General features: G+C 30.8%; 1 protein-coding gene across 1 annotated transcript; it reads right to left on the bottom strand.

Annotated features, from left to right (window-relative positions):
- Nucleotides 1-386: 386 nt before the first annotated feature.
- On the bottom strand, nucleotides 387-2,732 carry LOC128173936 (protein PFC0760c-like). The gene is made up of 2 exons (XM_052839600.1): nucleotides 2,666-2,732; nucleotides 387-1,399 (listed from the first exon to the last, which is right to left on the bottom strand). Exons 1-2 carry the CDS (start codon nucleotides 2,730-2,732, stop codon nucleotides 387-389), a joined length of 1,080 nt encoding a protein of 359 aa, XP_052695560.1.
- Nucleotides 2,733-19,469: the final 16,737 nt, after the last annotated feature.

The following is a 19,469-nucleotide window of genomic DNA, read 5'->3' on the forward strand; positions in this document are numbered from 1 at the left end:
AGCCAGATGATTCTTTATAATTGTTAAGACTTAGGCCCCAGGACAATTCTTTTGCCTCACAAGAAGGTTCAGGGTTTGATGTAGGTTTATATCCCATATACAAACTATTGTTTAGGATCTTTTTGAGAACTGCAATACTCAACTTATGATATGACTATAAAATCATCGTGTTAGAAAATGGACTAATGATCAAAAACATAAGAATATCCAGGGGAAAAATGGATTTTATTTATACAGGATCTACATGTATTTTTGTACATTGTCCAGATAGTTTGTATTATGACTCCATTAAGCTCTTTTATAATACCTATTGTTCATCAGGTGAGCGATGTGGCCCATGGGCCTCTTGTTAAAATTATTTTCATGATTTTGTCAACGTCTTAACTCTAATACATCTGTCTTCCTTCTTTCAAGAGGTCCTGGACATTGCCATATCTATCCCCTCCGTTATGATCATATCTTTCTGTATCCTTTCTTACCACTTCCTGAATATCCACTTCCGTTTGCACATGTTTAAAGTCGTCGTGAACATTGTCATATCTATCCCCTTCGTTATGATCATATTTTTTTGTATCATTTTTTACCACTTCCTGAATATCCACTTCCGTTTGAACATGTTCAAAGTCGTCGTTAACATTGCCATTTCTATCCCCTTCGTTATGATCATATCTTTCTATATCCTTTTTTACTACTTCCTTAATATCCACTTCCGTTTGAACATGTTCAAAGTCGTCGTGAACATTGCCTTGTCTATCCCCTTCGTTATGATCATATTTTTCTGTATCATTTTTTACCACTTCCTGAATATCCACTTCCGTTTGAACATGTTCAAAGTCGTCGTGAACATTGCCATTTCTATCCCCTTCGTTATGATCATATATTTCTATATCCTTTTTTACTACTTCCTTAATATCCACTTCCGTTTGAACATGTTCAAAGTCGTCGTGAACATTGCCATGTCTATCCCCTTCGTTATGATCATATATTTCTATATCCTTTTTTACCACTTCCTGAATATCCACTTCCGTTTGAACATGTTCAAAGTCGTCGTGAACATTGCCATATCCATCCCCTCCGTTAAGAGCATAACTTTCTTTCTCCTTTCTTACCACTTCCTTAACATCTACTTCTGTTTGAACATGTTCAAAGTCGTCGTGTCCATGATTGTCATATTTATCCCCTCCGTTGTCATATCTTTCTTTCTCCGTTATTTCTACTTTCTTGGTAGTAGCTTTTTCCGTTTTTCTAGTTTCAGTTTCATCGTGTATATAATAATGAGCATTATCTTCATCATCATCATCATAATATTTCTCCTCTCCATAATAAGCATCTCTTTCTGCGTTATAACGATTTCCATTGTATCTTTCTCCATTATTTCCATTGTCGCCATTGTTATGGCCTTTAAATAGAAGTTAAGAAAAGAAAATTAGTTTGTGTCTTTTCCATTGTCAAATAGCCTTCAATATTTAAACTGTTTTCCACGTAGTGCCCTTGAATAATAGTGTCTATGACATTGACTTGTCAGTAGATATAACCATAGTAAATTTAAAAATTATCAATTTAAAAAAAAAAACTTTAAAATATTAAGCCATTGTGTATTAATATTATCTATAAATGTGTCAATTTAAACATTGACGTTACAACTCAATTTTAGACTTAAACCGTTCAAGGAATTTAAGGACTAGAATGTATCTTTCCTGTACAATTATGTATATCTTCTATGTATAATTACGATTAATATACATATTTTTTTTCATCTTACCATGCGAATAGTTACATTGTTTTAACCTACGACGAATTAACATCATGATGTTACTTATGAACTAAATTAGTCCTGTTCGCAAGCTTTTTATTTATTAACAGTTTTGTTGACTCCAGAATAATTAGTTTAAATATTGAGGTTTAGTTTCTCTCAATTATCTAATATGCTAACTCAACAATGGCAACTAGTAAAGCTATCTTCACTATAATAGATTAGTAATAACTGTTGGGCTACCCAGGAGATAGCATCCCCCCCCCCATCTATTTACCACATCGTTGTTTCGGGAACAATGCAATGTTATCGCCATTATAGCACGTAATAAGATACAAAATACTTTTGTAGATTAAAAACAAATACAATTGGGTGTACTATTTTTGTTCAAGATATATAAGCCGGTTGTCGTTAAAATGATGATATAATTTTGGTAAATTTCATAGAAAGGTCACTTAAAAATGTAAACCAACTAAATCAAAAAGAAAAAGTATTCTAAAAATTGTACGTGTATAATTCATTGGACGATAACAAGTTTATACACCCTTACACTTAATATTTTTTAGAGGACAATCGATTTATTTTATTTTCTCCATAAATTGCATTATGAACAAAGAATCTTTCCAACAAATAAAAAAAAAATCTGATCTTGATTATTTCTTTCTCATAGAAAGCGCTAGGTTTAAATACTTTATTTTATTCATTAAGATGATATATGTAGTAAAAACCTCTTTCGCACGTAGGTCATCTGGCCTATCATTTAAGATTAACATATCATTTCTGATGTATTCAAAATACAAAATGGTTTGTTTATCTGAATAAGTTGTATCGCACATATCTTTTTCATTCCGCTCTAAATAGTCTTGATTGACTATTGATTAACTTTTTTAGATAAAAGTGTACCCAACTCACCATGTGGATATGCTGAGACATTTGCTAAGGCAAAACAGGCGAACGCCAAAAACATGACGACTTTCATTTTGTCTTAAGGTCTACGTTAGGAATTCTAGAAAAATACATAATATTGGATTAATATTAAAAAAATCAATTGAAATTGAACATTACTTCATTAATTCATCTACATGCATTCTCTTTATAATATAACTTCTCAATATATATATCATCAAGCATTTGAAAAAGAACGCTAATTACAATATTGGTGAGTTCCAAACCCAGAAAATAAGAAAGAAAATCCGAAATATATTCACGATTTAAAAAAAATGTTTCTAATACGCGGCTATGTTAAGGCTGCCCGATTAATTTCACAGCGATATGTAGAATATCACTTGTCTTTACTTCATACGATATGACGTCATAGTTAACTTTGACGTCACTATCTGCATTCCTTTTGATCGTTCTTAGGGAATGTATCGTAACGTAATAAGTGATAGTCATTGTGCATAATATAAAACCGCTTCATTCCTTTACATAGACACTGTTGAAAATACTAGCGATACTAAATTCAATATCACCGATATGGAGTATAAAAAAAACCAGTTTAAAGCTTCGTAATAGGTAAATAACTATTCATAAACTAATGGTTTTGAGACTCCCCCTGCTACGTGTAATCTAATGAATGGTCATATGTATATGTGTATAAAAAACGGCTTGGCACAAGTGAAAGATAAAAACAATCTTAGTATTTTTTACTAAAATCGGGAGAGAAAATAAGTATCAATGTGAATCTTGCTGGGGGAAACCTACCAACTGACCCGATTTTGTGTAAATCGAGCCTAACAGGTAAAAATGTGCCTAATTTCGATGGCGGTGCAAAATGTTTTGACAATATTTCAAATAAACGAAATATTTGTATGAACCCCCAGCAAGAACTGCAAAATATATTACTTATCGAAGGATTTTTCATAAAAATATTTTTGATTCAATGTCATTATTCACTTGCGCCGATGCGATTTTTATAGATTATTTATCGTGTTAGAATACACCCGTCACGTGCTTAAGAAAAATATATGACGTCACAAAAATACATCAAATATAGTGTTGGATGTCATTGTTAATTTATGTAGTTAAAGTTTAAAGAAACTCGCTCGGTTAAAGTATATTTCGATAATTAAAATAGTATCATTTTTGATAAATATTTAGCTTCGGACAGCCTTAACATAGCCGCGTATATATTGCTGCAATTTTACAGTGCGTCACTGAAGTTTACTTTCACAGTTATTTATCTTATATTTTAAAGAAAATCACTTACCAATAGAACTGCAACCGATTCTTCTCGTTTCCCGATCTTGGACACACTTACCAGGAAGAATCGGTTGAATTTATACGCTAGCAGTGGACGACTGGCCTTGGCCATATAATTATGATAAAGCATATGTCAAAAATATGATGTAAATGATGACAAAATACATAAATTGAAATTCTAAATGTGATATAAAAGATTAAAATTAAATTAAATGAACCATAAATTAAAGAATAATACAGCGTTATGTAATTCTACGGTTGAGGCTTTATTTAAAATGCTTACGCATGCCCTGTGTCTTTTATGACAAAGTTAAATAAGATATCAAGCGCGTGTTTAAGATTTATCTTATCATTATACGAAGCATGCATAAAAGTTGCAACAAAACATATGTCTTTATCTGCCTAAAACCATACATATATTGATAATTGAATCTACTTTAATTTTTTTTAATAAAATGATAAAATGACTAACATAAATATTAGTTGGTAAAAAAATCCCGAAAACAATCCTTCGTTTGATTATTATTTAGATCTCTTCAATACCAATGCACATTTATAAAAGCCAAATAAGCAGGGTACTCTACTGGGAATGCTGGCATCATTACTAGGAAAAAAAAAAAAGAATAAGAGTTTGTAAAACGCTATACCGTATTTTCAAATAAAGTCATGTTTAACTTCTAGCATAATGTCCCTATCCCGGTATACAATTTTTTAACAAATTTTTAAGCCATCTTGACACTCATATTTTGTTCTACATTACATTTTGAAATGTATGTCTAAAAAGCTGAATAACATATAATTGTAATATGAAACAATATTTGAACATTTTAATAATTCAATCTGATTCAGTGTTCTTCAAAACACAAAAAACAAAACAGATGAACTCTTTTCAATTCACTAGCTATTTTAGATAAGTGCGGCTTAAATTATAAAATCATCTTTAATTTAGCAGACAAAAGCAAAATTAAACCATGGCCTTGCGTTTCAAAAAATAAAAACCAGTTGTTGAATATTCTAGTTTTTTTTAAATGTTAAATCTCCTGATACATTTAAAACTTTGTGATTTGTAAGTACTTTTGTTCGAAAGTTTTTATTTTCCAGTCATTTGATGTAAAAATATTGCAGAGTAAAAGAAAAAAAAAACATCAAAATAATTATTAAATTTATATTGCAACACTTTACATGTATAAGGTAGAATAATTCTAATTTTGTCTAATGTCATTTTGTGGCCCAGTTTAAAGTAAACTTTGTTGACCAGTAAATGGCTGACAGCAACAATTCATTAAATCAAGTGCTTGTTAAAAGTTATGCGTACTTGAACAGGAAAGGCACATATACTTATCAAGCAAGAAAAACCTTGAATGTGACTATTTGCTTTGAATTATAATTATTAAATATAATTTCTTTGATCAAACAAAGAAAACATGACTTTTTTAGTAGTAGGACGTTAGTTTAAAGATTCTTAACAGCGGTCTTTGTAACGATACTATCTTTAAAATAAATTGTAAAAAAAAACTAATTCGATAAACTCATCATGATGTGCAGTTTTTGAATTTCTAGAATTTAAAAAAATTATTTGTTTTCCTTAGATGCGTTTTTTAAATTTGATTTGAAAAGCTGAATGTTAATATGCAATTTTCAAAGATTGAACACTGTTTACAGGTATTTCAGTGCTATGGCAAGTGACCTCGGTGTAACATGAATTACAAAGATAGTTTACATTTTACCTTCAATGCTTTCACGCCCAATGAAAGCGGTGGCTGGGCCTAAAAAAATAAATAAAATAAGTCTATATATTACCTGACTGAACACTACCTACCTACACGTGACCGAGCTCATTACAGATTTTATAAATCCTAATTAGTTTTTGGAAAGTCAAATCATTAGTTTCAAATGGGTTTAGAATATAACATATTATCGATGCTTACTCAATTATGTATATGGGGAAAATGTCATTACACCCACACCGGGAGAAATAAAGAGAGAGATAGAGAGAAGAGGGAAAAAGAAATGAGAAATTGTCATCTTCTCATTGTGTGGGCGTGTGTGTACACAAAAATTATGATTTGAATAAATCATATTAGCAACAAAAAATTGAATCGATTTCCTAATAAGCATTAGGCTTACAGATTTAAGATGTAATCTATTATATGTAACCAGTTAGTTAATTTCAGTCAGCTCGCTTGTCTCTTGTTTCACGTGTGATTGTAACTGTTTTTAATGGGAAAACATATTTTAACTACCGCTGTGATCCTCATTTTTTCAGTAACTTAACCTCCTTTTACGAAAAGTGCCGACCAAACCCAACCTAACCCCGGAACTATTTTAAAGTCTGCCAGAACGAACTTTTGTCGACCCCAGTCTGACCCAAAGCAAAGCAAGGAATTTTAAAGAAAAAGCTGATCCTTTAATCAAGTTTAAAACATCAAATGTGCGAATAAAAGAAATTTTTTTTATCATTGTTGTATATTTTTTTTTTAAATATTAACACCACGCTGTTTATCTAATGACGTCTATCCGCTGCTACCTTTATAACCCCATGCATCACTAAAGAAGACAGTTTATTGTTTATAGTTTCATTTTTTTTGACATATGATCAAATTAAATTAAACATGAGTTTAAAAAACAGGATTTTTATCTTATATTTTACTTTGAAAGCGACCTAGACCGATGGGGAGAATCAGCCAATTATCTGCTTTTAGAGTTAAAACTGGACAGTATGATATTTTGCAGCTGTGTATTATGCATTTTTTTAATAGGTATACTTTTAACTAAATAATTTTGGGCCAGAAAAGCAAACTTAGCTTATCAAGCACAACGATTATACAGTTCGATAAAGAAATTGTATTTATGATATCAGCTTTTATTTTTAAGTAAAAAAGAATTTACAATGTCATTTCCCCTGGATCAAAAGATTACATAAAAGTGTATTTTCTGTACAAAACGTGCAGTTAATGAGCGAAGATATCTTAACGTAGTTGATATGGGGTTACATTTTAAGTAGGATACGCAACGGTCATGCTTCAAAATGGAAATAATGGATGACATTACATTGTATTACATAATTCATAGCAAAGTGCCGTCATTTGTTGCTTTTGAAATAGAATATCTTATCAAAATTTATCACAAATGAACCTTCTAACACGACTGTAATAAACATGAAGTTATGATGCCAAACTTCAACAATCTTCAATTTTTTCTGTGTAAGCAAATATTTTAATTGCGTAAATGTAATTTTAATTCAGACTCAGATTTGACATATAGTCAATTTAATACAACCAATTAGCTAGGAACCTACTGCACTGGTTTATTAGATTGGCTCTAAGATAGGCACTTGTATAATTAGCAATAATAACTTGTTAAATTCTACAACATTTTATTTAATCTAAATATTATATTATTTTAGACTGTTAGGTCATAAAATGTTTGATTCTTTTTAAAAAAGAAACGAGTGATAATTAAATTAAATATTTAGTGACTAAAATTAAGAAAAATAAATAAAATTTAAGCAACTGTTACTAAACAAGTGCCAATTTTAACATTAAATTTTAAAGTTGAAAGCTATTAAGTATATCCATCTCCTTGATATTAAACCAATCAATCATTTTGTTTCAGTAAACGGTATTCTGGTCTTTATATTGCAATGGTTTTATGATGACATTGATCGTATTTTTTTTAAATTCAACTTAAAATATTTTTTATCAAATAGTTTTTTTTCACGTGTATACTTTCATATTAAATACTGAAATCTGATTTGTTTAGACGCAGTTGATAATCCAATTTATTACCCTCAGCGTTATCAATACATTTAGCAACGGGTAACACAACGAATTGTTACATGCGCGTAAATTATGCGCGTACGGTTCGCCGTAGAATTCACGTTATTTCTATATAAAAGCAATAAAAAATTATCTAAAATTAAGACATTCAGTATAATAAAATAAATAGTGCCTGTTTAGGAGGATAACAGTTGAAATTGACACCCCTTGAAAACCATTGTCAACCTCCGCTTCGCGTCGGTTGACAATGGTTTTCTCGGGGTGTAAATTTCAACTGTTACCCTCCCAAACAGGCACTATTTATATAATATTAATCAATAACATTGAAAAATAATATCACAAAGAAAGTCTTTACAAGAAAATGAGAAAATCGATAATAAAAATGAAATAATAAGGATGTTATTAATTTAAGTGAATAATGAATCGTTGCTAATTTTTATTCGATCATATAGCATGGCTTTTCAGAAGACACGTTACGGAGCACTAATTGTTTTCATTTTTTATTGTATTTCATAATGAATTTAAAAAAATTTAAATTACATTATCAAAAAATATTTTCTTAAACAGAAAAAACACATGAGGACGTAAAAAATTAGAAAATATAATGTATCAAACAACCCGCCTTACAATTAATAACAATGTAAGACACAATTCGTGTTATATCATTCATGGTATATCAAACAGGAAAGACTACGCTAAATGCTGAATGAAAACTTTTTTTAAAAAAATGTGCATTGTGTTTATGATCATTATTGTAATTTTGAAACAGAAAACTGTAAAACGTCATATTTACAAAATGATTTATTACGTATCTTTTGTCAAGATCATGCTTAATGGACAGGACTTTTGACTAGTTTCATTTCTATTTATTAAAAGACTTGCACATGTAAAAACAAATAATTTACTCTCGGTGACAAGCATCTTGACATTTATGTGTATCGATTATTATCAATAAGTATTTGTTACTTATATTTTTACTACGACACAATCTATCCCAATTAAGTTGAAATGAAAGATTACACAGATTCTAAATCATCTGTTTCATATTTTGATATTTTAATATAACAAAACACATATGGTAACCAAACAAAGATTGGTAGATGTCCGTATTTCCTTTGCCTTTGTCTTGGTGTGTTTTTTTTCTTTTAGAATTTTAATTTAGATTAATGTTTGTTAAGATCAAATTTCATACAGAAATTTATCAAGATGCAAACGTTAAAAAAATACATCCTAGACTGAAGTTTAGATATTAACTGCATTCATTTGATGATGTAAGGAACATTGTATCTTATAAGTGACAGACATAATAAGACATGCTTTTGCCTTGACTTTTTTCATTCGTTTGACAGCGAATTTAAACCTTGACAAATTACCACTGCCTGCGTAGATATAGAAATACATTGTGATTTATATGCGACCTATATATGGTGAACGCATGTATTTTAAATAAATTCATATATTTTCTATTTTTTTTTATGTGGCAAAAGTCGTCAGGGCAAATTGATCTTTACTGCTCTCGTTAAATGACATCTTTTGAATAAGACACAGGTTAAAGATAATAAAATCTTTCTTTTGATTCCATAACCGACTTTTGAACTGTTAGAGGGATAGTTTTCAACATATATATAAAACTATTTTAAGCTATTGTGTTTGTATTTTATTTCGTCAGCACAAAAAAACCCAAAAAACAAAACAACAACCCCTATAAAAAACCTAAAGATATAACTTAACTGCTTCAGTACCTATCTAATGAACGAGGTCACCGAATCATTAATTGATTTTACAAAACAGTTTTATTAATATTGCGTCGCGAATAGGTCACACGAGAAAAACTGATGCGGTATTACTAAAATACGAGGGCTAATTATTCGTAAGATAATGAGACTTTTGTAATAATCAACAGAACTGAGTACTTTCCTCTTATATTTTATTTACATTCCCTTACGATAGTGCCATTAGCTTTAAACCACTTATCAGATTTTTATCATCCATATTTGGAATGCGCCTCTATTCTCTGAAAGAGGTATACACCTGTGACATCAGTGTGAAATGAAAGTGACAACAACGTCAAGATATCAACAATAGACGGAGTCACGTGACCCCGTCTAAAAATTGAACAAATTGAATAGGGCCATTCAATTACCAGATTACCCCAATTTAAGTTATGTACAGTCACAATATCTCAAAATCAATGATTAAAACGACCTACTCAGTATTTATCGACGAAATGCGTGACTTCTGCAAACTTTACTCTATAGATCGTGGTTTTTTTTCTTCACGTTATTGCAAGAGCGCGGCGGGAAAAAAATAACGTCATACAACGGCAAATGACGTAAAGCTGCTACAACGTCACAATCTGTGAAAGGGCGGGGGGGGGTTAAAATAACTCGTTTTAAAATTAAGAATTTTTTTTTACTGTAAATTACACAGTTAGATTATTGAGACTAAGGAAAGTGAAGTGAAATTAGTAGATACATGTACATGTAATTATAGGCTTATAGCTTTGTTATGTAAATGTCAATATTGAGGTGTGTCGATGTACCTATTTCGTAAATGTCCGATATGTAATGTCAACCCGTGCACGCACGGGTTAAAGTCTAGTAGTGTTAAAACAAATAACGTTTACAAATATTCTTCTCTATTCTCACATATTTATATAAATATGACTTAAACTTATGTTTATCATGAAGTCCTCCACTGAAATTTTCATTTTTATGTCACCTGGAATATGTGTTTGGACTCTAGGGCAGGGCCAAAATGGATGTATAAGTGTCAATACTGTACTTTGGTGTTAGAGTTATTGACCTTTCATTTATTAATTTTTGATAATATTATCAATATTGCCAATTTATACCAATTAGGGTGATGATTATCCTGATACAATAATAAATAGTATATTTAATAAATAAATGCATCATGCGTAAGCGATGCATCATAAGACAGATTTTTTAGTCTATAATTTAGTTATTAGATATATGATTCTAAGGTTTATAATTTTGATGTTTAATTTGGACTGTTTCCAATTGAATCCTATCTCCACAATGTGAAGATTTCCACCAAGTAATTCAATAATTGTATTTTCCTGTTATACGATACTTTTTTTTATTTAGATATAAAATGCTCAATTGAAAATTTATACTATGACTTTATTTATAAGCATTCAAATGCATTTTGCATGCTATTTTAAGGAAAATTCTAAATATTATAGCTCTAGAAATAGCCTGGTAATAAACCTTGAATTTTTAGGAATTCACAGGTTTAATGTAAATAAATAAGGAATAATTGATCAAGAAAAATTAAATAAAATTGAGGAACATCTCGTGTGTCCTTAAATAATTAAGAACAGTAAAATTTAATATTTAGCAAAGTTAAGTACCATGATAATTTTCTTACCTTAAACTCAATATTTTATAAAGAGGTAGGGGTGAAAATATATAATTATTGTGATATATTAATTATATATAACACCGGTATATTATTTCCTACAGTTTTTGCACATATGTGAACAGTATTAGCTCATTTCAGATAAAAAAAATTATACATTTCCTAAGACGTATATCAGTAAAAAAAATCAGCACCCATTGTGGGCCTACCTTATTGTGTGTAAACATAATTTGAACATTTTGAATCTACACAATTAAAGGATGCCAACATTTTATTTCATTAATATGTTGTCTTAGAGGCCATGCAATGCGTATTTATTTTATGTGATGAAAATACTGGAAAAGGTAGTTACCATTTACCTGCAATATTTCTTGTTTTGTATATTGGTATTTATGAGAAAAAAATATCGAACTTAAATTAGTGTAATTTTCATTTTTCATATCTAAGTGAATATTTTTAGTGTGTTTATTTAAGATGCCAAGCTCTATGAATATACCATGCAGATGAGATACATTTCATTTTCACAACTGATATCTCATATGTGAAAGTTAAAGATTGACGGACAGAGAATCGCCAGCTAGTCTCGAAGGCAGTTCGCAGTGTTTGAACTCTGTGGCAAAAGTTGCTAAGGCTACAGTAAAAAACTTAATTGGTCTTCCCTTAAATAATTGTTTACCTGATGTAAACTTGTGTGACGTTTTATATCCTTACTCACTTGATCGATGAAAACATTTGACTGGAAAATGTTGTCACATGATGTGTTAAAAAGCTATATAATTTAATGTATTGTCAGGCATACAGGTATCAGTTCTGTACTCAGGCCCATTAATTATTTCATATTTCCTCAAAAACAACAAACGGCTACAAACCAAGATGATTTTCTGCTGCAATATTTTCTTTTAAATAATGATAATGCACGGATATCCTCATATATATAATGTGTCAGAACTGTTTAAAAGAAGTTTTTATTTACTCGTTTGAAAAATACCAAAATTGTTGCAGATTTCAAATAATTTATCAAATGAGAAAGGACACCAGAAAGTAGTTATAGCACATCATCCTTTTGATTTTTCTGTACACAAGTATATAATGTGTAGCAAGACAATTCCAATGATCAACAAACATTTCAGCGTCAGTCGTAGAATTATAGGCAACTTTTAAAAACTTATCCAATTTGTTTAATTTCATTGTTTTAATGCATTATAGATAAAATGATTTGTAATTGAGTTAGCCAGGTGACACAAAATTAGTTTATGCACTTTGTATTTTGGAGAAATAAGTCCTACCCTTGTGCGTCCCAATATAAAAGCGGGGATTAGAGTCAGAGGAATCTCTGATTATCCTACCCTATGACCCAATGACAACAGTTTTTAGTTTTGAAGATAACTGTAAACAAACGGTTTTGCATTAATTTGGCAGAGTTATTAAATAATTACAAGTTACCTTCTAATTGTAGTATCAACAAGAAATGTAATGATTATCGATTGTAATTTTCAATGCACGGTATATGTGTTTGCATCACCCGTATTTATAACCTCTAAAGATAAGACAGTCGCGGGTGATTATTCACAAAATGGTTAAACTGAGGCTGTGAAAACGTCATTTCAAATTCATAAACATCTTTTTATTGTCTTTGGATTTAATTTACACGATTATGAACTCGGAATACATGGGCCTTACATGCCAACTATCCCGATTTTTGCGGAATTCTCGGAATTTTACGCCGTCAAAAATACAAATCCCGATATCCCGATCGGGATTGCCAAAATATCCCGATTCTCAAAAAATCGAACCCCTTTTTACGACAATAAGTCCCGATTTCCAACTAAAATTTTAAATCCCCCGCTGCTTGTCTACGCTAACCAATCAAAAATCGGGATTATGACCGCCATTGCTGTTTACCTGTATTGCGTGTGTGTATATCGGGATGTGTGAATTGGTGTAATTACCTGTACGATACCTGTGTCTGGGTGTTTGCAAACCTAATGAGGAGCATGTTTTGATAGTAACTGATCGGGAAGTATCGGGATGGGTAGCAAAATGCAACACTTTTTTACATCGACAAGTATGGGGGTTACACCACAAAAGAAAACGAAACTATCCCGATATATCGGCAGGTGGGAGGCTGGGCTGCGTTTTACAAAGGAACTTACGACTTACGATCTTATTAACGGATGTTAATTGATAACAAATCAAATCAGTGTTTCAATTTAGTTCCATCAAAATATAATTATAGAAATCAAAATTTTTGGTGAATTAATGGTGTTATATAAATTTTGTTCATTAAAGATCAATCCATCAGACTAAAGATATTTACGACTTTGTCGTAAGTTCTTTTGTAAAACGCAGCCCAGGTTCCCAATTTTCGGGATGGCTATCGGGATCGTAAATGGATGACAACCATGTATATTGCCGTACCATAGGTATGTTTAACTTATATATAGTACAATTGAATATATTTATTGACTATACGGTAGGAGGTCGTAAAACTGACAGGGTATATTCTATTGTATACACATGATTGACAGCCAATACATTATCTACAAGAAGAATAGATAAGTTCAACTTTATTAGAAACAAAAAACAATTTTTTTTAGGGATTTTAGGGTAGACCATGGTGGAATGAATGATGTTTTAAAGCACACGAAAACAGCAATCCATCAAGCCAGCATCAAATCCCAGAATCAACACCTGCTGCTTCCAACTTCTTTGTGAAATCAAAATTAGAGCAAGATGAAAGTAACTAAATTTCCATTAATGAATTTTTTGAAGTTAATATAAAATATTTATAAGAAAAATTTAAGTCAGGAAACAATTATAAATACTTTTTTTCACTACCACTTTATATAGCAACTTGACCCATAAATGCATTTTCATATTTAATATAATTATTCATTTTATTTTGTAGATGTCACGAGAGCAGAGGTCCTGTTGGCCAACTTCGTTGCAGTGCTTTTTTGTGCTGCTATACCATACTATTTATTGTTTGTTGAGATTTTAAAGATTGATTTAATATATGAAAATAAAATTTTGTACTTTATTCTTGATTTCATTTGAAAGAGAACACATTAGGATAAATGATAAATAGATACAGAAATAGCTGAATCTTTCAGGGTTTGATTGTTTATGCAAAGCAATTACACGACAAAACGCCGCAAATTTCCTTCTAGGAAAATGTCGTCGCGCGTAAAATCCCCCATGAAGATTTTCAAAAGTTGGCATGTATGCATGGCTACTTCAAATTCTCTTTCGGAGGAAATTCCGGCGAAAATACCGATCAAAAATCGATTATTTCAACCAAAGTCGCTCCCTTGTTTGATCCTTGTTGGCACAATTAGAAATTAATAAACAATAAAAACAGATAGAAATGCACTTTAGTACGTTGTTAATGCATCAGATTTTATCATTTTCGCATGTAAACAATCAACTGCCTATTTACCGAAGTCTATGTTCCAAATACAAGGCGATTGTTAAAAAGTTAAAAAGCAAAATGAAACGAAAAAATCAAAACAAGCTAAAACCACCCTCACAAATGAAAATGACAACGCGTTGAAATATTTAACCTCAATTTACTTCACAATAATCGGCACCAATGTTATTTCCATGTTTAATAGATTTTATTCGCACGTGAACTGTTGCACAACAAACTGCCAGCTTCAAACAAAGAACCTCGTTTTCGAGATGCGGTAGACTGGCGATGCCTGTCATAAGACCAGTCTATTGCAATGAATTGCCAGTCTACGATATATGGAATAACGAGCCATTCTTTATTAGTATTTTCGCAATTATCTCAAATTTGGAACAGAAATCGCCAATAATTTTTCCAATTTATATTTTCCTTTCCCTAAGGATGAGTTATGCTAAATTACGTTAAGATTAACTCAGTAGTTCTTGAGAAGATTTTTTAAAATGCACCCCCCTTTTTTACAGTTTCGAGGTTTTCTCCGCTTTGAATACAATCTGGCCTTTTATTTTTGAAATTTATATTCACCTTCTTATAAGGATGATTTGTGCCAAATTTGGTTAAATTTAGCCAAGTGGTTTTAGAGGAGAAGATCAAAATGTAAAAAGTTTACAGACAGACAGACGGACGGACAGACGGACGGACAGACGGACGACGGACAACGGGTGATCAGAAAAGCTCACTTGAGCTTTCGGCTCAGGTGAGCTAAAAAACCCTTTTAACTAACATTTTTTTTAATGTTTACACAATACAAAATTGTAAAGTTCTGTTGGAGGATTTTTTTTCACATCATTTTTATTTTAATAATATAATAAATGGCAACTTTATGATAGTGGCGTGTAACTTAATCATGTGTACCATGATATTTTAGAATGTGAAAAAGATGTTATCTGTGAAACATATCACTGGAATAATTCAATAGAATATTAGACATACATATTTGTTATTGCATGTAACATTCTTCATTCGTCAATTTATAGGGATCGAGTCATTTATCATTTTAAGAATCTTTAGTTATAGTTGTATCATATAGACATTTTAGAAAGGTAAAACTAGTTCTCCAATTTATTTGTGATGGGAAACTTCGTTAATACCAATGAAACAAAATTTCATAAAAAGGTACAAATAAGGAATGGTATTTATAAATATTGTATAGTCAGAGGTGTTAAGCATGGGCATCGTCATAAGACAATGTAGCTTTAGAAATATGTTAACTTTTTTTTAACAAATGATGTTAGAGTTTCATTTTATTCTGCGTTTAGGATGCTCGAGTGACTTAACCGGTTCCGTTTTACTTGCAACACATCGACATGCAATCGGTCAGACAAGACAGTTTAATCTTTTTAAAATGATAAATTCGGCATTTTCAATCCCCACAAACAGATTTTAGACTAAACTAGGCCATTATAATCACAAACCGCAGTTCAATGTGAACATTTTTTCTCGACATATTAGACAGGAAGTTGCTGCCTTACAAAATCGATACCGATATAAAACCTCACCCCGAATAAAAAAAAATTTCGATTCCGTCAAAGCGTTTGCTGTCTGGGAAAAAAACTCACTTCTTTTTGCAATTTTATTGTTTTTCTATGAAATCAGAAATTAGTAAACACTCAATAGATATTTTTTTCTGAAAACATCAAGAAAAACGGACATCCTAATGAACTGCTGCAGATGAGGGATCTAGCTGTCTGGTAGCAGCATTAGCTGATGACTTATTATATAATTTGTCTACTGTTCTTACCAAATTAATGAAGTTTTCATAACTATCAGCAGTTTGCCTAATATTCAGTGGTTGTCGGTATGATATTTCTTCTTCATCATCAACAATCAATACAATTTACTCCGTTTCAATCATAAATATTGATTGCACAGCAGTTTATTACATACATATTAATAAATACAGGTTTTTGCATATGTGATACAGAAATCACAAAACCCGTATCGGCCTCCGTGGCTGATACAGGTTATCAGCCCTGTAGGGCTGATACAGATCCGTATCACAACCCTTGTGGAACTCCTCTGCCTTTTTCGTTTCGGCATTTGTGCATGTTTACAGGAAAGAATAATAAAAAAAATGTTACAGTCGTCATTTTTAAGTGCAAATGAAAACTTCAAATCCGAACAAATGTTTTGGAGCAGTTATATTTTTTGTGGGTTCTGTAGCTACCTGAATTTTTGTTAAAACAATTATATCTCATATTTTTATTCAATACATATACAAAATACTTTTAAATAATATTTAAAATCAGTTTTTACAATTTCGTGGTTTTTTAATTTTATGATTAAGTATATAACAAATATAATAATGTGTAGCCTTTTTTCCATATCAAAGCCTGTATCAGCCGTCGACCAATATCATCCCTCGGACCTTTGGTCCTTCGGCTGATATTGGGGTTTCAGGCTGATACTGGCTGTGATATGGAAGAGGCAATGTATTATTCTCTATATACAACACACCACGAATGACATGTGATACAGATAATCAATACATAATTACAAAAAATGTAATATGGAATTAAATGTTTAGAGTTTGCTTCGTCATTATATGAGACTATAAGAAACAAGAAGATAATTGTGTTCGATAAACACACATACTTTGAGTATATCGTTCACATTTTGAACAAAGCTTATAATGTTGATTGGCGTTCGAAATTGAAAGTAAAATGTATAAAAAAAAGTATTTAAAAAAATATGTTCGCTTAAACCGATAAATTAAAAACAATATGTGAAAGCTGTTAGGAAATTATTGAGACATTAACTCTAACTCCCTTAGAATAAAAAGATATATACTATACCATAACGTAACCTAAAATAAGCTTTATTAACCTGTTTTTTTTTTTTAAAAATAAATGACATAATTTGTGCATTCCTGTAAACTAACAAACTTACCTACCTCCGTTGACGTAAAACAACGACAAAATCATCGCAACGCCATTTTAACATTTTTTTTTATTCCTATGTTTTAAACAACATATATACAAACAAACAATATGAACACTCTCTTAATTTTTCATATGTAATTTTTGTTTCAAAATTTGCAACAGTTACATATTCACTCCATTCTTGATTATTTGTGAAATGTCTAACATATTTAATTTGTATACATTGTAAAACTGTTGGAATCAGTTTGTATGTAAAAAAGTAATTGATATTTTGTACCTTTTTTAAAGTACTTTACTAGTTAAACAATCAGTAAAGACACCCCGATTAACAGAAAGTGTTGGTTCCTACCTACTGTTTAGTTTTTGTTTAAGAAAATTCTTGATCAGAAAATGTCTTCTTCCGAGATTTCAACAAATTTAAGTTATTTTTCTCTCTGCGTCGCATTAACGTCAAAATTCAAACACATCGCAGTCAGAGTTCTACTGCTAGGTACCTATTGTTGTACTCTTTCCGTATCTCAAATCGGACACCACTAAAACGTGCACAAACGTTACCAACAAATTAATGAAAATGTTTATAATATTACTTTGCCATATCATTTGTCAGGGTTTCTGCGATGCTTATACCGATTTTCACTTACATTCGTCACATAAAAAAGAGAAATGGTTGTGTTGTAATAATTTCCTTACAACTGTTTAATTTCTATGAACAACAGCTTCTGCACTTCTTTCTTTTGTAATTGGAGAGAATCCAAGAAGAATACCGTTTAGTAGGATGTTGATTGAAGTTTTAAATTAAACTTTTCAAATGCTATTTATATTAATGATACACAATGACAGAATGTAGTAGGCCATTTATGCAGATAGATAGATAGATAGATAGATAGATAGATAGATAGATATATATATATATATATATATATATATATATATATATATATATATATATATATATATATATATATATTACTTATTTGGTTTGTTACTGACTGTTTACAGAAATTTGTGAGGTCGATAAAGTCCATAGTAGGGGAGACGGAGCCGAGGACCTCAAGTTTGATATGTAAATAAACAAGGGATAATATAGAATAATAAGACTCATAACTAGTTCTCTTGTTGTATACCTTCCTCTTCAGTCGTCTGTGCAAACGTGGATGCCATTGTGGTATCGTAAAATTAAGTCATGGGCAAAAAAAAGGTATGGTTTAATGTTTGTGTAAAAAATCAGCTCAAATAACGTTACGTGTACCGTGTTGCCGTATAAATTTTTGACGCTCGCCGTGTAATGAAATTTATAAGGCAATTACATGATGCGACTAATCCAATGACGTCGGGACTTTCTAGTCCTAGGCTAAACAAGTATCGAGTTACAAGCGAATTACAGCGGTTAGAATTCTTTGTTTTGTAAACAAAACTCGAGTCCTGTTAATGTTTACATATTTGTTGCATTGGTGTAAGTTTCAATCGAATGTCGCTGTTTGTAGATATTTATAAAATACCAAAAGGACAACCTTTCATGTTGACTTTAAAGAGACTTGGACACGGCTTGAGCTAAAAATTTCAAAATTTATTTTTTCAATTTTTATGTTTAGAATTGGTAATATAGATGTTTTCAATGCTTTGACAAGATCTGAAAGTCAAATATCGAGTTACAAGCGAATTACAGCGGTTAGAATTCTTTGTTTTGTAAACAAAGCTCGAGTCCTGTCAATGTTTACATAATTGTTGTATTGGTATAAGTTTCAATCTAATGTCGCTGTTTGTTGTGATAAAATTATTTATAAACCCATTGAATCAGTTTATCTTGTATCCACAAGTTATTTTGATAAAGAAATGGCAATGTCTTTACATTACAGTACAAATATAAGACTCGGGCCGAGCTTTGTTTACATAACAACGACGTATTTCCTCTGTATCTCGTTTGTAACAGAACTTGTAAAATGCAAACTTTGGTGAATCATTCAAAATACAAAAGTTAACTATTTTATTAATAGAAATCAAAA

This window comes from Crassostrea angulata, chromosome 2, assembly GCF_025612915.1.
Source record: "Crassostrea angulata isolate pt1a10 chromosome 2, ASM2561291v2, whole genome shotgun sequence".
NCBI classification, from domain to species: Eukaryota; Metazoa; Mollusca; class Bivalvia; order Ostreida; family Ostreidae; genus Magallana; species Magallana angulata.

Excerpts from the sequence above, each read along its gene's own strand:
- LOC128173936 (XM_052839600.1), bottom strand. The coding sequence starts at position 2,732 with ATGAAAGTCGTCATGTTTTTGGCGTTCGCCTGTTTTGCCTTAGCAAAT. Across the intron at positions 1,400-2,665 it reads TGTCTCAGCATATCCACATG|GCCATAACAATGGCGACAAT; the intron begins GTGAGTTGGGTA and ends TTCTATTTAAAG.